This window comes from Castanea sativa, chromosome 5, assembly GCF_040712315.1.
Source record: "Castanea sativa cultivar Marrone di Chiusa Pesio chromosome 5, ASM4071231v1".
NCBI lineage: Eukaryota > Viridiplantae > Streptophyta > Magnoliopsida > Fagales > Fagaceae > Castanea > Castanea sativa.
In genome coordinates, this window is record NC_134017.1 from 65,001,983 (window position 1) to 65,022,300 (window position 20,318).

The 20,318-nt window shown below is 35.5% G+C and overlaps 1 protein-coding gene and 1 long non-coding RNA gene across 2 annotated transcripts; one reads left to right on the forward strand and one right to left on the reverse strand.

Annotated features, from left to right (window-relative positions):
• Window positions 1-835: 835 nt before the first annotated feature.
• Window positions 836-5,233, reverse strand: LOC142636310 (tonoplast dicarboxylate transporter). Its single transcript, XM_075810489.1, has 6 exons — window positions 4,660-5,233; window positions 2,746-3,223; window positions 2,191-2,234; window positions 2,012-2,107; window positions 1,383-1,896; window positions 836-1,276 (listed from the first exon to the last, which is right to left on the reverse strand). The coding sequence occupies exons 1-6, from the start codon at window positions 5,107-5,109 to the stop codon at window positions 1,242-1,244; spliced, it is 1,617 nt and encodes a 538-aa protein (XP_075666604.1). The 5' UTR covers window positions 5,110-5,233; the 3' UTR covers window positions 836-1,241.
• Window positions 5,234-17,518: 12,285 nt separating this feature from the next.
• On the forward strand, window positions 17,519-19,136 carry LOC142636679 (uncharacterized). Its single transcript, XR_012844371.1, has 2 exons — window positions 17,519-18,575; window positions 18,690-19,136. It is a non-coding gene; the product is annotated as an uncharacterized LOC142636679 (long non-coding RNA).
• Window positions 19,137-20,318: the final 1,182 nt, after the last annotated feature.

The window sequence follows — 20,318 nt, forward strand, 5'->3', positions numbered from 1 at the left end:
CTTATATCTTCAAGTAAAATTAATAAATATATATGTATAATTTTTATTTAAATAAATTATTCAAAATTTTTATTCTCTCAAAAAAAATTATTATGATAATCAAAACTCATAACAAACTTATACTAAATATGTATAATTCCATAAATCTCTTTGAAGAGAAATGTTAGTAAACTTATGATATGTTTGGATTGAGAGGAAGTAGAGTAGAGTTGGCCCAAAATTAATCTATTTTCAGTCAACTCTACTCTACTCCCTTCCCTCCTCCCTCAATCTAAATGGGCTATTAGTGATTGAGGCATTGAGGGCAAACAAATTATGCGATTTGAATGAGAAGCTCGCTAAGTGAAACTTTGGAAGGAACTCACAAAGAGAAAACTTAAAGATGAGCTCACAGTATTAACTATAAGCTCTGGGATGAGGTTTTCAAACAGAGTAGGCACAAAGAATTCAAGCTCTCTCAACAATCTTTATGGTGGCTGCCACTCCCAAATGAAATTGTGCATCAATGGATGTTTATATAGGTGAAACCCAGGTTAAAACATTGGTTCAGTAAACTCAATCACTATTTTCTGCAATCTCGCTCAAGTGAACTTACTGGTTGAACAATATATAATGAAGCTATTTTGAACAACTCTCATTAACACTTGTTTTGACATAGAAATTAGCCAACACACCTAAAATTTAACACTGCATGTAAGCAACGAATCATTATATAATTTATATACAATTTTTAAAAAAAAAAAAATTAAGAATAAGATGATTAATAATATAGTAATATGTTGCTAGCAGCACAGCTCGAACCTCTCCACTCTTGAACTTCCAAACACTTTGTGCATGGGGCTACAAGACTCTTGGCATTTATATACAAAGTTTGAATGAATCACAGACATCCAATTTAAATATTTCATTGATACATTTCATAGTAGTGAAAAATTTTCAAATATTGCTCCAACTTGAGGAGCAAGCAATCATTAGATATACAGACTATTGCTACATATAAATATAAAATGAAATGCACGAGCACAAACAACCGGTGAAAAATATGGAGGAAAAGAATGAGAACTGCACCCTTTTATATCTTTTTCTCTAGTCATATTCTTTCCTTCTGTATACAGTGAGCCTTTTGTTTGCCAAGGAATAATAACGCATTGTTGTCTATGGATTGCTACTGATCTTTCACATGATGCTTTATTCTTTGGCTTGAGAATTTGCAAGAAATTGGCTTGGGAATTTGCCAGTTGTTAAACATCTTTATTTGTCTCAAAAACATAAGCTCCTGCAATACAAATTGGTTAGTCACTTACAAGCACAGACAAATGTAATCTTTTTAATCAAACAAAAATATCAAACAGTAAGCTGAGGAGTTGAAAGGGATTAATCACCAAGTGTAGGCATCAAAAGGGACAATGCAGCAATTCCTGCAATCTTGAGTGGCAATCCAATCTTGATCATGTCTTTCATTTCAATGTGTCCAGTCGTAAACCCAACAACATTTGAAGGAGTTGCCGTTGGAAGCAAGAAAGCAAATTGTGCACCGATTGCTCCGGGAACCATAAGAAGGAGAGGGTGTAAATGCATACTTTTTGCTATTTGGATGAGAAGAGGAACTACTAGTGTGGTAGTTGCATTGTTTGATGTGATGAATTCGGTGATGATACTGCTTATCAGACAGACAGCAGGGGCAATGGCTAAATAAGGAGCCCTCTCCAAGAAATCTAAGGTTTCAGACAAGACGTTGGCAAGGCCACTGGACTCCACTCCCTCAGCTATGGCAAAGCCAGCTCCTAGAAGCAAAATAAGGCTCCAGGGTAGCTTCTTGCATTTGTTCCAATCCATCAGCTTCTCTCCCTTTTCTTTCTTGTTTGGAATTATGAATAATAAGGTTGCCATCATCACCTGCATGATTATGAATCACCCTAAGTTGTGAAAATTTGAGAATCAAGTTCATTTTTTAAGCCCATTGTAATTCTTTTTTTGAAAATTTATGCAACTCATGAGTAATTGTGCTCACACTAACTGTTCCATCACCAACGCGGCCATTGAAAAGAACTCCCCAGCCAGGAATGTCATCTGTTATGCTCTTTGTCATCCACAAAACTATTAGTATCTGCAGCAACTTATTTTGTTAATCCAAAGGCATTCCAAAAATTAGTTTCTATGGTCAACACATTACAATATTTTGCAACGCACCGAAAACACAGCCAGCACCATCTTCTCAGCAAAAGCCATTGGACCTGGTCCGTTCAAAGTAAGAGTCACAAATTGATCAGGCTAATTTCAAAATATACAAAGACAAAAACATGATTTCACATATGTCACATATTCATTTCATCCTATTTTCATTCTACAAGGCATTGCGACTATTAAAGTAAAAAATGGACTTCATTGATTGAATGTGCATAGCTAACACCCAGACAGTTACATATTTATATCAACAGTCTAAAGTCCCAAGAAATTGACTAGTGTTGACGGTATACATAACACAATGGTTGCAATATTGGAAAGTATGAGAATCAATAACATTTTGGCAAAAAAAATTCACAACTACTAACGTGGTATGTTGTAATTGATGCAAAATAAAATAGTATTAGCAATGAAATGATGTAACAATGATATTGCATGTATTACTCATAACTTAACATCTAAAACAAGTTATGAAATAAATTGTGAAGGAGACTTATGTGTGAAGTCACAAACCCAAAATAAATATATAAAAAAATTGTTAAGAGATATAGTAAGCCTTACCCAAAAGTTCAAGCTCCCTCCTCAAATGGGATTTGTCCAAATAAGCAGAGAGAGCCCTGCCTGAACCCCTTGAGCAATACAACAAACAAAGGATGACCCACAAGGCAATGAGAAGCAAGAAAGCAAAAGGGAACCCAAAAAAGAACCATTTGTTGAAGCTGATAGGCTCTTCATTAGGAAAATACTTCTTCCACATCCCCACCAATATGAGATTGACACCTGTCCCAGTAAGTGTGCTCATCCCTCCAATAGCAGTAGAGTAAATCACACCCAGAATCACAGCCCTACAGAACTTGTTCTCAACGTCCGATTGAATGGGCCCCGTTGGTAGACGCTGCATGATCCCAGTGGCCACGGGCATCATCAGCACCGCAGCTGCCACGTTGTGCATCCACATGCTAACGAAAGCTGTGGTGGCACAGATTCCGAGAAGGAGGAGTGGTGGATTTAGTGGATCCCCACAAAATAAAATGGTTATCTGTATTGTCCCACGTGTTTATTTGGATAAGTTTAAAGTTTAATACTTTATCATGAAAACTTGTGGTAATTGTTCAGGCGACTTTTTTAAATACATATTTTTAATTTTTAAATAATATTACATATATTTTCACTTTTTTATATCATATATATATATTTTATATTTTTTTAAAAAAATATATGTATCAAATACCCCCAAAATTAACAAAAAAGACACGTTGTACAATAAAGTGAATGCTTCATGATTTCTACTATGGGTCGAAGATTCCAAGTGTCTAATTCAGAAAGAAAAAAAGAAAAAAAAACAGAGAGATTCCAAGTGTCTATCAAAAAGACACGTTGTGTTCAATTATTTGAGAGAGAGAAACGGAGTCCAATAAAAAATGAAATTATTAGAGTGTGTGAGAAAGAAAAATTCGCATATTCTTTTTCTTACTTTTTCTTTTAAAACCAGTTTTTGAATAGAAACAATATTTTTAATTTTTAAATAATTGTCCACGTTAACACCCACGTCAACTTTAAATATACATCAGTTTTTGATTAGTAATTATCCACGTCAGTATTTTTAAATATTTTTTTAATTTTTAAATAATATTACATATATTTTTATATTTTTATATTTATATATATATATATATATATTTGTTTTCAATTTTTAAAATATATGTATCAAATACCAGCAAAATTAACAAAAAGACACGTTGTACAATAAAGTGAATGCTTCATGATTTCTACTATGGGTCCAAGATTCCAAGTGTCTAATTCAGAAAAAAAAAAGAAAAAAAAAAAAGAAGAAGAGATATTCCAAGTGTCTAACAAAAAGACACGTTGTGTTCAATTATTTGAGAGAGAGAGAAACGGAGTCCAATAAAAAATGAAATTATTAGAGGTGAGAAAGAAAAATTCGCATATTCTTTTTCTTTTAAAACCAGTTTTTGAAGGGTAGATCCTAGGATTTGTCAAATTTTTTACTCTATAGCATATGATACGAATTTTCATCAAGTTAACACATCACAAATTTCTTGATTTTTTTAATTTATTTACATATATGACTGTAGAAATGACAAATTTTGATGGTGTACCATGAAAATAATGTCGGTATGATCAAGTAAAAATGCTGATTCATACGTTATAAAATTGACTGTGTCATCAACATTCTTGATATTTCTTTTTATCATGGGATGAGTTAAGAAAAAAGAAATATCAATCAAACTCCAATAGTTGGTTAGTATTTCTTGAAAATTCTAATTGAATTATTTGAATACCATATTCCCAAAAGATACTAAAGCAAATTTCACATTCAAAAACCAATTAGAAAAAGGCCCTTGAATGCAAAACCACCATTTTACCAACAATCAAAACTCGGAAGTGGGTTTTTGAGAAAGCAAATAGATAAAGAAGTAGGAAAATTTTTGAAGTTAAGAAGTAGGAACTCACATTGAAAGCCAGCCTTCTGTGTATGTTATAATGTTCAACAGCAAGGACAAGTATGAAGCTTCCTAACACAAGAGCAATCACATCATCCATGTAAGAGTGCGCAACATGATCAGCAGAAGAAATCCCAAAAAGTGGGAAGAGAAAGAGAGGAGACATGGAGGTCACGGGCATAGGCACAGCCTCAGTGAGCCACCAAGCGAAGACCCAGGCAAGAATGGCCAACATGTTTGTGCTAGTCACGGGTCCATCAAGCTTAACAAAAAGACATACAATTGTGCTCAAAAGCGGTCCTAAGAGGATGTAGAAGTTTTTGAGTGTGAAAATGGAGGAAAGAGAGGAACGGAAACTGAGTTTCCGTTGCAGTACTGGCTCACCATGGACAGGGAGAAGTGGGGTTTTGGGGTCATCGGAGATGGGATGAGCCAATTGATTATGGTCATCGTTGATCATTTTGAAGCTAGAGAGAGAGGAAAAAATGGTTGAAAGCTTTGGTAGAGAACGTGTATTTATTTATGGTTTGATAACGAGGACAAAGGTTTGGACTCCGTGGCTTTTTCTTTGGATATTAGTAGTGGACAAGTTCAACTCTCTCTTTTGCAGTTGTGGTGTTTGTTTTCTTTTGCAGTTGTGTTGTTTGTATTTAGCTAATCAATGTGAATTATTTGGTATAAACAGTGATTAGCTTACGTAATGAACAACAGATTCAAACTAGACAATGTCTCAACATAAAATTCCCATACGGCTGTTCTTAAGACGTGTGTAGGTCCCACCAAGCATTTTTTTTTTTTTTTTGGGGTCAGAACAAGAAGTTGCGTTTAAACACATGTTTTCAATTTTTAAACAACATTTTATATATTTTTATACACTTTTTCACCCACTTGTATTTTCAAAAAAACTGAAAACTGTTATTTAAACACACGTACCAAACGGGTCCTTAAACGCTAATTCTCTATATAATATAAATAAATACGTGTATTTAGACAAATAATAAAGAGTAATCCTAAAAAGCAGGACATCATAATCAATTGTTGCTTGCGCTAATTGATTGCCACTAATTACGGTGTGGTTAGCTTAAAGTTTGGAAAATAGTTAGTTAGTTAGTTATTAAATTTCTTCTTCCCTTCAATTCTTCTTTTTTAACTATGTTTTGTATATAAGGGATATGAACAAAACTTATGTACAATACCTTTTTTCTTAAGTTCTCCTCTTAAGGTTCAGTCATATAGTTACTTAATTAAAAAATACACTTTCATCTCATAAGAAAGAATCCACATGATTAAATCTTAAGAAATGAACTTAAAGAACAGCACCTAAGTACTATACTTTAGTTTTTCCCTAAGTAATTGAACCAATTGTATTATTTATTCGGTACATTTTCATCAAGAAATAAAGATTTGGCAGTTATATTTTAGAGAGAAAGTGTGGAATTTAAGAACTATATATTAACTTGTTGACGGTGTAAAGGAACATGCACTTTTACCTTTTGAGTTTTGAGGCTAATCTGCATTTTCAAGTTGCCGGGGAATAAAGAAGCGCAGGCCGTAAAGGCAGCTGATATAAAAATTTTGTAAAATATTTATTTGTATGGACTTGAAAATGACCTCTTCAACAAGTGGCATGTATGTAGGGACATTTGGGTGTGCACGATGAAGATTAAGCTTACATATAAGCATGTGGCCTTGTACTAATCTCTTCGCTCATATTTATCTACTAGTGAGAATTTATATAGCTATGAACCCCACTTTATTCTTGAAAATTTCTTAAGTGAAGCTCAAGTTTGTTTAGTCCCTTGCTTATTGATCTAAAAACATGTTTTTATTTGTTGATCAACTGACAATTTTTGACCAAATAGGATCGTTTTTGTTGTAGTAGGAGAATATTAATCACAACATAGTCTCTGATTAGTCTTACGTAATTATATGTTCTATTATTTGCATACAAATTTCTTGAAATTTCTACCCCATATACGGTTAGATGACCAAAATGAGAGCCATCATAAATATGTACTTAATAACTACCGTACATGTTCTTTTCCTTTTTCTTTTTCTTTTTATAGATAGTTACAATATATTACTAAATCTGTAGTTCAAATTCTTTTTTTCTTAAACTCTGAACACTTTGTACACTTTGGCCATATAATTATCCTTCTTAATTTCTTTTCTTTTTTTTTCTTTTTAAATTTGAATTTATGGTTGATGTTATTGTTATCCCTTTCAAGAAGCTTCCTTTGATAAATAATAGAATGCCCATTACATAGTAGCAGTAGTAGGCTGGAAGCCATGTCAAACATATCAACTTTAAGTCCAAAATGAAAGCTCCAAAAGTTTTGGTATTTCTCAAAGAAGGAAAAAGTGGCCATTCTGAAAGAGCAATAGTTTTTAGCAATTAAATTTGATCTTTTGATTAATTATAAAGTTTTATATAGAAATCATATTTTCCTATGACCAATTCGTTTGATTTATTAGTTTTTTAGGTAGTGGTTCCCTCGTCCCTGGTTGATTAGCCAATGAAAGATTGACAGGGAGATGTGTCGAATAGTGACAGGACCACCATGGGCCATCCAAATAATTCACAAGCAGCCAACCGTGGGCCCCTTTAGCCCAAGACGAAAGTGAAATGCATCTTCCATTTCCGTGATCTTCACCAATATTCTCACATGTTGACGTGTAATCTATTGAAATTCGGCATTCACTGTAGAAGTTTTAGGGTACCAAATTTAAAACTTTAGCAAATCTTTTTTTTTTTTTTTAGAAACAAACACACACAAAAGAAAGTAAAAAAAAAAAAAAAAAAAGGTTTAACATAAAAGTACACTACAAAAGAGAAAGAGAAGCAAATGTGGTTTGTAATACTATAGAGAATGGCAATTTTAGGATTATCAACTCAGCCTAATAAGGTATTCTTATATATACACAATATTAGGTTTCTTTGTAATACATAATTTTTATTAGTAAAGATGAAACAATTCTCACTTTCACTTTTTCTCTACCTACTCTTTTTTTATTTTTTTTTAACATGATTTCCAAGCCACATTATTTGTTCTTCATAAACTTTTATTGTTGCTTTCGTTGTCAACATCAAAGCTTACACTTAAGTCTAGATTTTGAACTCCTCAGATCTGCATATAGTTGAATGTTTCACTCCCTACTCTAAAGGCATTCTTCACATGTCTCACATGCGCTCAAAGCCCTTATACACCAGTTTCTTTCTAGTGATGTGCTCCATTCACCACATAGTACACAAGTTATAGACGCGCGTGCACTCAGGCCAAAGCTTTTTCTCGTTTTCCACCTATATCATGCGCTTCACAAGCTTCTTCCTCTATGGAAATGACCTTTAGAGGCGTTTCCTTGTTGGGTCCAAATTCATTCAATAGACAATAAAGATGTTTCCCTTCATTGACTTCCCTAGAGATGGCAATTGAGCAAGTGGGATTGGATCAGAGGTGGCTCGTTCCTTTTTTTTTTTTCTTTTTTTTTCGTGTGGAAACCAGTGCATTCAAACAAAATGAGCCTAAAGGGGCTGGTTTACATCTGAAGAAATCTCAGAGCTTATAATGGGTGGAGTTTCCTCCATCCACGTTACAAAATCATCAACAAATTGCGCATACGTGGCTAACCCATGTGCTGCCTTGTTTCCTTCCCTTCGTGTGTGGCAAGTTTCAAATTGGCGCAGCATCTGCATGTGGTGTATAGTTCTTGCAATAATATTGGCAATAGCTAGGGAGGGGTCTGATTTCCCCTGTATAGCTGAGCATACCAGCTAGCTGTTGCTCTAAAAAATTACCTTTTGGAGACTGATATTTGTGGCAAAAATTGCAGTCGCCTCCATTGCCTTCGCTTCAATTTCCAAAGGTCTCAATGGGAGCTCCAACTTCTTACTCATGGTAGCAACCACATGGCCTTGGTCATCTCTTGCTATCACACCAATTCCACTCCATTTGTGTTTTGAAAAAACAGCCCCATCCACATTCACCTTATACCATTTGGAGGAAGGACCCATCGATTTTGAGCTGGTTGTGGATTCTGCAGCTGGTGTGGCATCTCCTGGGCTAGTGTATACTCATGTAGAGTCCGGCAACTTAAACACAAGGCCATGAGCCACAAACCTCTCGGGTAAGACATTACCCTCTTCAGCTAAGTCGGATACTAATTTTTGAAAATCTTCAATTTGGCTAGAAACACTTTTTTCCTCAACCATTTGAAAAGACATAAATTTAGCCATAGCAAACTTTTTAGCACCCTCATCCTTAAACCCATAACGACCATTAAGTTCATCCCATAAATCTTTAGCATAAGTAAAATGACAATAATTATCAAACAACTTGTTAGATAAACCACACTTAATAGTATGAACACATAATTTATTTGTTTTTTCCCACTTTGCTATATTTTTAGGATCATCTTCGGGTTTAGGCTCATAAAGAACCCGGTCAATTTCGGTAAATTCCAAGATGGGTAAAACCCTTTCTTTCCAATACTTAAAATTATTTCCATCAAAAGCCTCAAGCTTTGTAATTTCCGAAATGACCTTAAGAGAATCAACAACTTGTTTCTTCATTTTTAAAGCACAAAAATCAACCTTTAAAAATGTTGGAAAATATGGCTAAATAAACAAGTTTTTATTCAACAATACAAACCCTAAACATTTAGCAATGACAAAATTAAATAGATAGAGTTAGAAAGATCTCACAAACTATAGAATCACGCAAAATGCGTTGTCTTTAAAGGTTGATTCGTACCACCCGGAGTAGAACTCAGTGTGAATGGCTCTCTTGGCCAAACAACCCCCCAAGATTAGACTATAGTAATTTCTTTAAGTTGATCACACACTCAAGCAAGAAGAACTAGGAACAACCTTACTTGCCTTCCCTTTCCTTAAGAAAAATGAAGCTGAAATTTTCTGTGCAACCACAAAAAAAAAAAAAAAAAAAAAAAACAGAACAGAACAGAGAGGCAGAGAGCTACTACGACTAGAGAAGATGAGAAGAATATGTAATGAATAGTGTGTTTTGTAGGGTTTATAAACTAATTGATGGAGGGTTGGGCTGCACCAACGGGTAGCACAATAAATGCCCCAACGGGCTGTATATTAAATGCCCAACGGGCTGCTCAGAAGCTCCCCAACGGACATAATAAAAATCAACTCAAATCTAGGCTAAAACAAAAGTAAGAGGAAAGGTACAGCCCAAGAATCAATTAACAAACCCAAGCCTAAGCCCAAGCCAACACCTAGCCCATTATGTTCCAACTTACCACCTAAGATGTGCAAAGTCTTATAAACTCATAACAAGATTTATTCCTAACCAATGTGGGACACAAAACAAATGTTAAGTGTTTGAAACACACTCACTCTAACATTCCACTCCATTTGTGTTTTGAAAAAACAGCCCCATCCACATTCACTTTTTTCCGCAGCTGACATATTCCTTCCTTCATGTCTCACTTCATTTCTGTTGCACCATATACTCCAAGCAATCATCAATATCACATCCAACAAGATTGAGTCAGTACCTTGGTTCAACACACACTGCCACAAAATGTCCAAAAATTCCCTTTGACCTTCTACCACATTACTTAGATTGCAATGGGACCAGACTGCCTTTGCCTTAATGCAGTGACATAGGACATGTATTATAGTTTCTGGACTCAAACCACATTCTTCACAGGTCGGGTTGTTAATGACCTTTCTATGGAAAAGATTTATTTTTGTTGGCAAAATGTTTTGACATGCTCTCCAGCCAAAGTTTCTCACCTTACTGGGAATTTTTGCTTTCCATAGTCTTTGCCAGAATCGGTGCATGCCTGAAGGGTCCGAACTTTCTCCACCTCCATTTCTGTCTCTATATCTCGCTATATGGTAGGCACTCTCAACACTGAATTTCCCATTAGCAGCTGCTATCCATACCAACTTGTCACCTGGTAGTGTTGTTCTTAAGGGGATGCTTAATATGGAGTCTGCATCATGTTCAAGGAAGACATCCCGAACCATGTTGGTTTTCCAGGCTCCACTTTCAACATCGATGAGTGCACTAACCTTTGTCTCCACGGGGAGGATTCTTTGTGGTGAGGATATACAAAATGTGGTTGGGTTGTTTGTCCATTTGTCCTTCCAAATGTTGATATCTTTTCCATTGCCTACATGTCATTTAATCCCATCTCCGATTAGAGATTGGGCTGTCCAAAGGCTCCTCCAAGCAAAGGATGGGTAGTGGCCTTTCCTAGCTTGTATAAAATCTTCATCAGAGAAGTATTTTTTCTTAAAAACTCTATAGAAAAAGCAAGTTACCACCTTGCTGCAACCGCCAGCCTTGTTTAGCCAAGAGAGCAATATTAAAGGCCCTTAAGTCTCTAAAGCCCAGGCCACCTTCAATCTTCGGTTCACATAGTTTAACCCAATTCATCGATGCCATTTTTCGTTCATTACCCTTCTGTCCCCACCAGAAATTCCGAACCATGCTTATCATGTCATCACATAGGTTCTTTGGCAGCAGAAAACAACTCATGGTGTGTGCTAGAACAGCCTGTGCTACTGCTTTTATAAGTATCTCCTTGCCTGCACTGGATAAGAGCTTCTCTTTCCAACCCGATAATTAGTTAGCCAATCTTTCTTTCAATTTTTGGAATGTGTTTCGCTTCGATCTCCCCACCAATGATGGCAACCCAAGATATTTCTCATGTTGCTTAATAATTTCTGCTCCAAACATTTGTTTAATGCTCTCTTGTGTATCCATAGGAGTGTTTCGGCTGAAAAACAATGAAATCTTCTCCTTATTGAGTTGTTGGCCTGTAGAAGATTCATACACTTGGATAAGTCGCATAAGTTCATCACAATCTTCAGCTGTTGCTTGGCAGAACCATAAGCTATCGTCCGCAAAGAACAAGTGCAATAGCTGTGGTCCCCTATGACAAATTGATATGCCAGTAATTTTATCCTCCAAGGCCACCTTCCGAATTAGAGATGATAGTCCCTCTGCACACAACAAGAACAAATAGGGAAATAGTGGGTCACCTTGGTGTAAGCCCCTAGTTAGGGTTATATGCCCATGGGGAACCCCATTAATTCGAATAGAATAGGTTACAAAAGTGAGGCAATGCATGACAATGGTAACCCACTTAGAATGAAACCCCATTCTTAACATAATCTGCTCTAAACCTCCCCATTCCATCCGGTCGTATGCTTTGCTCATATCCAATTTCAGTGCCATCTCGCCCACCCTTCCGCCACGCTTCTGGCTGATGTGGTTCATAACCTCAAAAGCCACAAGAATATTATCTATGATGAGTCTATTGGCCATAAACGCACTTCAATTCTCGCTTATGATGGATGGTAACACTACTTTGAGCCTGTTGGCTAGGACTTTTGTTGCAATTCTAGAGACAACATTACTTAGACTAATGGGGCGGTAGTCAGAAATTTTTTTGGGGCTTTTTACTTTGGGAATGAGTATGATATGAGTTTCATTAAATTTTATAGGTGTGACACCCAAATTCAAAAAATCCAACACACATTTCGTTACATAATCTCCTACAATTGGCCAAAAATACTGATAAAAGAGGTCATTCATACCGTTCGGTCCTAGGGCTTTCAGTGGATGCATTTGTTTAAAAGCTTTCCTCACCTCTGCAGCTTGGAAATCTCTGGTAAGCAACGCATTCATGGGTTCAGATACTCTAGCTTCAATGGCATCAAGGAGTTCATCCTGAGCAGATGTATGGGAGGTGCTGAACAAGTTCTGGTAATAATTGATGGCGATATTCGTCTCTATTGTTGGATCTTCTTGCCACTAATTGGCTTCGTCCATTAGCCCAAAGACTGTATTTTTTTGCTTCCTACTCGATGCCTTTTCATGGAAGTACCGAGTATTTTTATCTCCAGATTTTGCCTAGGAACTTCTTGATATTTGATGCCATATGTCTTCCTCCATGGCATACAATTTGTTTAATATTTTCCTTATTTCGCCTATTTGTGTTTGGTTTGAGAGACCAACTGCATGAGTCTCCAGCAATTGCAATTCTCTTTGTATTGTTCTATGTTCCGTCCCACATGTCTGAAAACTCATGAGTTCCACCCTGGTAAGGCTCTTCTACAACTTTCTAAGCAACCTTCAATTGGATTTGTCCCCTGCATCAGCAACCCTAATTCCCATGCTTCCTTGACAACCTCTTTGCACTGATCATGTTTAAGCCACATAGACTCAAAACGAAAGAGTTTGGCTCTTCTCTTTGTTTGTTGCGGTGCTTGGTATAATCTCAGCACTAGGACACAGTGGTCTAAGGCTGAATTTGCTACATGATATAGTTTTGCTCTTGGGAATTTTCTTCGCCACTCCATTGTCCCTAGGGATCTATCGATTCTTTCTCTAATGCATCCATAATCCCTTCTGTCTACTGCCTAGGTGAACCAAGAACCTATAAAACCCAAATCTATCAAACCTGTGCAATTCAAGCACTCTCTGAAATTTGCAATTTGTCTGCTGGATCTGCTCACTCCCCCTTCCTTCTCATTAACACTAAGAATTTCAATAAAATCTCCTATACATGCCCATGGTTTATTAATCTGTTGCCCAAGACATTTTAGTGTCTCCTATGACTCTATTCTCTTGTGTGTGCTAGGATTGCCATAGAACCTGGTTAATCTCCAGTCTTCAATGTCACCACCAGAATCAATCACAACATCAATATACCAACGATTAATAAGTCTTATTGTAACCTTTACAACAGGCTTTCATAGTAATGCCAAACCCCCCACTTCTACCTTCACTTGCCACCACAATCCCTTGTACCCACCCAATTTCTCTTTGAACCCTCTTCATTTCTTCCACTATTAGCTTGGTTTCCATGAGAAAAACCAAACTGGGATCTTCTTTTTTAATCACCCTTTTCAGGGACTGAACTGCCCAACGAGTCCTAAGCTCTCGGCAGTTCCAACTCAGAATACTCATTGGTCCCGACGGGGTTGCTCGTTCCCTTTTTAAAACAAAGAAAACCCAAATGTGGGTGGGAACAAGAGGCTTAGAGGCTTTTATATTTTATATTATTTAAAAAATATCCTTGATGAGGTGGCTTTTGCATTAATTGAGGGAAAAATTATGGGTAACATGAGAGAGAGAGAGAAAGCTAGTGTTTTGGGAGAATGTAAAAATAAATAAATAGAAATTGATAATATGTATAAAAAAAGGTTAAATAATATATATATATACATACACGCGCGCATGTGAGGCTGGCGAAAAAAAATAAAAAATAAAACCTTATCCTAACATCTTTTTGAGGTGAGGGAACCCATATAGGATAGATCAAGTGGCGCGAGGAATTTTTACCATCTCTAGACTTTGAGATAACCGTGTGGTAGACTATGATTTTGTAGATAACCGTGTGGTATCATGGTTTTGTAATATCGTGAGCTAATTTGGTTTTAAGGTTACCAAAGCCCAAGAGTATTCCTATATATAATATATATTTGTATTTTGTAATACACAATTTTAAATAGCAACATATTTCTGCAATGAATGTAAAACATTAGAATTAATTACATTAATTCTCCTTTCTTTTTTCTTTTTTGAGAAACTTTTGAGGGAATTTCAACTTATAACGTTCGCTCAAACTAAGACACCAATCAGTTTTTGGTGCAAGTGAAGATTAAATCTCATATCTTTTATTCAATATCAGAGACTTTATCAATTGAGATAACTAAAACTCACAATTTTCCTTACTTTCGGTTCACCTCAATTTACATATTTTTATATTTTTATTATTTATATTTAATGTAATGAAACCAATATCACATCAGACTTACATCTATCTTATTTTAAAATTATATACTGGCCTGTTCAGTTAAGTTAGTTCTTTTTTAGATGATTAAAATCCATTTTTAAAAGAAGGGGAAAAAAATAAAGCCTTGGTGGTCATTGACTCATTGGTCAAAATCAAATAGAGGGGGTGCATTACAATTTACAACGTAGAGGTTACGAAATTTAGGAGTATTACTAATGGCCCCACATTACAGACAGCTCATTTGTCGGATTCCTCGTCAAATTACAAGTTTTTCAATTATACTTTAGTTTCGTGAAGGAAATTATATCTTAAATTTAACTTATAAATTGGGATGGATATGATCTCTTCAATGCATGTGTGACACGTGAATTCTGATGTCAAGAAAGCACACATTAGGATAATATTATTAGGATTAGAAATAATGACCGACCTGTCTCATTACTATACTTGTCTTGATTGTGTTCAGTATGAATCATCATCATCATTTCTTAGATAGGTAAGTTCGGAATTAATGAATTATTTAACAATTCCGTGTCAAGGATGGTGAGCCAGCACTTTGGCTTGCAAGGACGGACCTAGGTGGGGCCTAAGGGGCCCTGGGCCCAAAAAAAAATGTAGTAAGTAAATTTTTCAAAAAAAAAAATAAAGAAGAAGACTTGGGCCCCCTTTCTTTTTAGCCCAGGCCCCCTCAAAAAATCCTGACCATCCCACCGAGTTGGCCAGCCCAGAGCCCATGTAAATGTAATAAAAAATAAAAATAAATACAAACAAACAGACTAAACCCACTAACCCACCCAGTAGTCCAAAATCAAATGAAAAAAAAGAAGAGAAAGCCAGAGGTGAGAAAGGGTGAGAGGCGAGACAGATAGAGTAGAGAGTAGTGCAAAGAAACTGAGAGAGTGAGCAGTGAGAGAGACCCATTTTGCCGCCGCCCACGCTGTGACGCCGCCACCACGCGAGAGAGACCCATCTCGCTGCCCACGCCGCCATCACGCGAGACACATCTCGCAAACCCGTCCCAGTCCCTGTTAGTTGTCGCCTGTTACAGACCCAAATGGCCACTCACCAACGCCACCACACCAACGCGAGACCCATCTTCTTGCCGGTTGCTTGATCTGCCCAACCCAATAGTTCACAAGTATTTATTCTATCCTCAGAATCTAACAATCTATGCTTGTGGACTTGTGGTATTTGTGTTTTTATTGATATTGATGTACAGATGTTGGTGATTGTGATTTGTGAATTGAATCTGTGCCTGTGGTGTTTTTTTTTTTTTTTTTTTTGGCTTTTTGGCTTTGTTACTCTCTGTCACTCTATGTTTGTGACTCTTTCTCTTATATATATTATATAGATAAGAGAGATAGAGAGAGAGAATATGTTTGATTGTTTGATGACTGGTAGTTGTGCAATAATAGGGACAAGTGATAAAAAAAAATGGCAAAGTTATGAAAAGTTTTTGGTGGTAGTGCATAATAAATCATATAATATAGTAAATTGTCACATAAATTTAAGAAAATAACAGTGATTCACTTTCGCCTATTGTTAACTCATAATGCTAAATTAGATACATTTATTGTGGGGAGTAAAAATATCTTAATAGGGATATGGGCCATTGGGCCTTGCTAAGGAAGGCCGACCCACTCTTGGGTTTAGGGCTTGTTGATACTCTAGGTCGGCCCATACGCCGAGGATCCGAGGACCGAGCCGAGGATGCTTTTCCCCTCGGACTGACACCAAAGAACCCGGGACTTCATGGTACAGGTTAGGGAATGGCACGGTCAAGACCAATGGTTAAAGGGGGTGAACCCAGAATGCCAAGAAGCGGTGTTGAAGAAATGTCAAAGATAAAGGCCGCTACTTCCACATTAAAGACCCCGCACCTACCACCCTGTTGCATTAATGGGGAGGTGACACTTGAACAGTGGAAGGGAAACTTCCAGTTATCGTTCAAAGGCACTAAGAAAAGAAATATCTAGGCTAAGGGAGGAATTGGGGCAACACGTGTATAAAGTATTAAAAAGAGGAGTATTTAAGGAGGGACCTAAAACAGAAACGGACAGAACTTTTTGTAACCTAAAAAGAAAAAAAGACAAAGGGTGAGATATAATATAAGAACGACTTTCGCTTACGTCAGGAGGTTACAATATTCCTTGTTGTTTTCAATTACTTGCGATCTTTAGTTTGTCATTTAATCCTCATATACTTCTAACCTGGGTTTCAAGCCCACACTCTACAAATTCTTATTGTTTAAGGCTCATTGGGCCTGAGCCCATAACTGTTCTTGGGTCCAGGTGCAATTGTGCACTTACATTTATAAATTGAAAAGTAGTGAAAAATACTAAATTTATACATTGAAAAGGATATAGCTTTGACATTTATTTTGGATTCAATCATAGATGATTTTGAAGATTTAAAATAGCGTTGAGTTCCCATTTCATAGATGATTGTATTAAGAAGCAATAGTGTTTTGTGTCTTTTGTTTTTGTTGGTAGTTAATTGTATCTTAATATATTAGGAAACAATGATTTTTGTGTATTTGTCTAAGTTGATAGTTTTTTAATACTATATGGATGTGTATTTGAAAAAAAAAAATCCACTTAATTCCGCCCCCCTCCAGCTTGAAATCTTGGGTCTGTCTCTGGGCTTGCTTCCACAATGATCTCAACTATCCTTGGAGCTTGGAATACCTTCTTGTCTAGGCTGCCATATAGTTTCTATGAGGATTTCCACTTTCCAAGCTCTAAGGTGCTATTGATGGTGAGAGATGGATTGCTAATTTGCTAGAGATAAGACCGCTCTAAGAAATTACTTATATATTATACTCATCTCACATGTTTTGTATATGCAATAATGCTCTTTTTAAATTTATTTATTTAGTTATTTATTGGTTTAGTATTATAATGCTTAAAAGTGATATATAAATAACTGTGTGTATTTTTTATTTTTTTTTATTTTTAAAGGGGGAGGTAAGATAATGTGCAATAATGTTTAACAATGAGATAGAGAATCGTAATAAACGTTTTTTTTTTTTTTTTTTTAAGAATGAGGTAAAGCAACGTGGAATAATGTTTAAAAATGAGATAGAAAATCGTAAGAAATTGAAACTCAATAGGACATTTGAATTTAGTGTGGATGGATGGGGATTTGTGATAACGTTATTGAATTTGGATAACAAAAATTTTGAAAAGTTTTAAAGAATTTTTTAAAAAAAAGCTATAGAAATTTCAGGATAAGAATGAATAGTTTTTTACTTTTTATGTGAGGTAAAATTTTTTTTTTTAGAAGCAATAATTTTTTTGTTGTTTTTTTTTTTTTAATAACGATAACTGAAGTATTTGAATTCAAATAGATCACAAATACAAATAGAAATCAGACATTTAAATACAAATTAGTGGTAAGAATAATAGTTTTTTTTTTCCCATTTTGTACGTGAACTAGTATTACCATGGTTTTAAAAACCAGACCGAACTAGCCAGTCCGATCAGTTCAACCAGGAACCGGCCTTCAATCCGGTCCGGTAATGGGTAAAAACTGAAAATTTATCCAAAAAAAAAAAAAATCCAAAAACCGGTCGGCTCAACCGAAAAACTGGGAACCAGTAGGGTCGAACCGGTTAAGGGCCGGTTGGGTTGTCCACTTAAACTACACCTTTTTTTGACTTATTATCAGCCTAAACTACGTCGTTTTGTACAAAGGAAACCTAAAAACTAACCTAAACACCTAATTCAGACTCTCACACCTCTCTAATCTCTATCTCACGCCTCTGTCTCACTCTCACGGTCAAAGTCTCACCTCACTCAACTCTCAAGCTCACGTAGTCACGTGGCCATGCCTCTGAATCTCTCAAAAAAAAAATTTCCCTTCTCACGGCCTCTGATCTGCTTCTTATGCTCACGTTCACGGGTCACAAACTCACGATCTGCTTCTGGGTTTTTTTTTTTTTTCCTTTGTCTCGGTCTCACCCTCTCTGCTTCAGTGGCTTCATCAACATCAAGTATTGAACTTATTTTCCTTTTTCCTTTGCTTTTGATTTTCGATTACTTGATTTTGAATTTTTGAAATCTGGGTTTTTTTTATTTTTTTCTTTGGTCTCGGTCTCGCCGTCTCGGTCCGTCCTCTATGCTCCGTGCTCTGCTCCATCAGGTATTTTGATTATTTTCCTTTTTCCTTTGCTTTTGATTGTCGATTTTCTTTCTTTCATTTGATAATTTTCTCTGCTTCTGTTTTTTTTTTTCATTTCTCTCGGCTTCATCTCAGGTTCTCAGGTTCTTTGCCTTCAAATTTCCAATCAGTTCAGTGACTTCACTGGTAACTTCTATCGTTAACTTAGTTATTCTTTCAATCATTAGTTTAGCATAGGATTTTAGTTTATTTGTGATTTTGTTTATATCGTGGATTTGATTTACAGACCATGAAATATAGTTTACATAATATTATTTATGTATGCTGCGCTGATGTATTTATTCATTGATAAAATGGCTGCTGCTAGTCTGAAATTGTTGAGTGAAATGAAGTCCATCTCTATACCATCTAATGAACATGCTTCTACAACCGAGTTTAATGTTAATTCTTCATATATGAGAGTGAAATGTGTTCCCGCATGGGATCATGTAACTGAAGAGTTGAAAGACGGACATATTTGCTATTTGCCATTTGGATGTAAATGTAACGATTAATAAACTTATTTATTTGATTTTGTTGAAAGTTTATTGTATTAATGATGATTTTTTTTGTAATGTTATTATGTTAAATTCTATAAAAAAAGATGTTATATACTTGTATTTTTGTTAAGGAAACATATTTATTACTATTGGTTAGTTAGTTTTAGTATATTATTAATTATTTATATAATTTAAGTAAATAATAATTAAATTATTTATGATGTTATCGATTCGACCATCGGTTAGACCCCTGTTCAACCAGAAAAACCAATAATTAGTTTCTTTTTCGGTTCTTTCACCTTACCAGTTTTTAAAACCATGAGTATTACTATTTTAACATTTTTTGCTTTTTTTTATAGGAAAAAAAAACTAAAGAGTATGTTATTTCAGAATTTGTATGAGGATAATTTAGTATGCCAAAAATTGAACACGAAATAGGAGAATCCTCATATTAATAGTATATATGATTTTTTGCCCCTAAAATATTGTGGATAGTTATTAGCTCCTACAGGTGGATAAAAAAATAATTTAAGTTGTGGATTTAAATTAGAACCAATAATAATTTATCACCTATAATTTATTGTGAACATATTATGAACAAATTTTATAAATAGTTAGGTGAGTTTTATGGAAATGAGTCATCGTCTTCTTGATAAACATTATCAAAATAGTTTTAAATTTGAACTCAAAAACTTAAAGTCATACTTATCAGATAATTCATGTGAATGCCTCATGAGTCCACGGGTCATGAGTCCAAGGAAGGTTGCCAAATGCCCTTTTATGCCCTCCAAAGCATAAAAAAAATGCACATGTTTTTATCCATGTGTTAGCTTGCATTTATTTCTTTATTTATTTGAAAATTTATATTAATAAAGCCCACAAATGTGAAAAAGTGTCACCAACACTATGATTTTGGAGTAGAACCATTTTAGAATTCAATAAATTCAAAATAGAAGAGAAAGCCCAACTCGGTTTTTTGAACCCATCAGTGTGGAACCCATGTGAACCAAAAAAATGGGAAGGGAACCAAACTGTGTAATTCTAAATATGTACACAATCTCTGCATTTGTCAAACTGAGGCCCAACACATCTGCTTTTTGGACTTTTGTGTGTGTGTGTGTAGAATCATCTGCTTTATGGACCCGAAGAAGCTATATAGCTTGCAAAAACTCATATATCGTAGTCAATGCATAGCTGGGCCAATCTCACACCAAAAAAAAATGCA

Coding starts and splice junctions, on each gene's coding strand:
- LOC142636310 (XM_075810489.1), bottom strand. CDS start 5,109: ATGATCAACGATGACCATAATCAATTGGCTCATCCCATCTCCGATGAC. Junction 2,235..2,745: donor GAGGGAGCTTGAACTTTTGG/GTAAGGCTTACT, acceptor TGAACGGACCAG/GTCCAATGGCTTTTGCTGAG. Junction 2,108..2,190: donor TGGTGCTGGCTGTGTTTTCG/GTGCGTTGCAAA, acceptor AAGTTGCTGCAG/ATACTAATAGTTTTGTGGAT.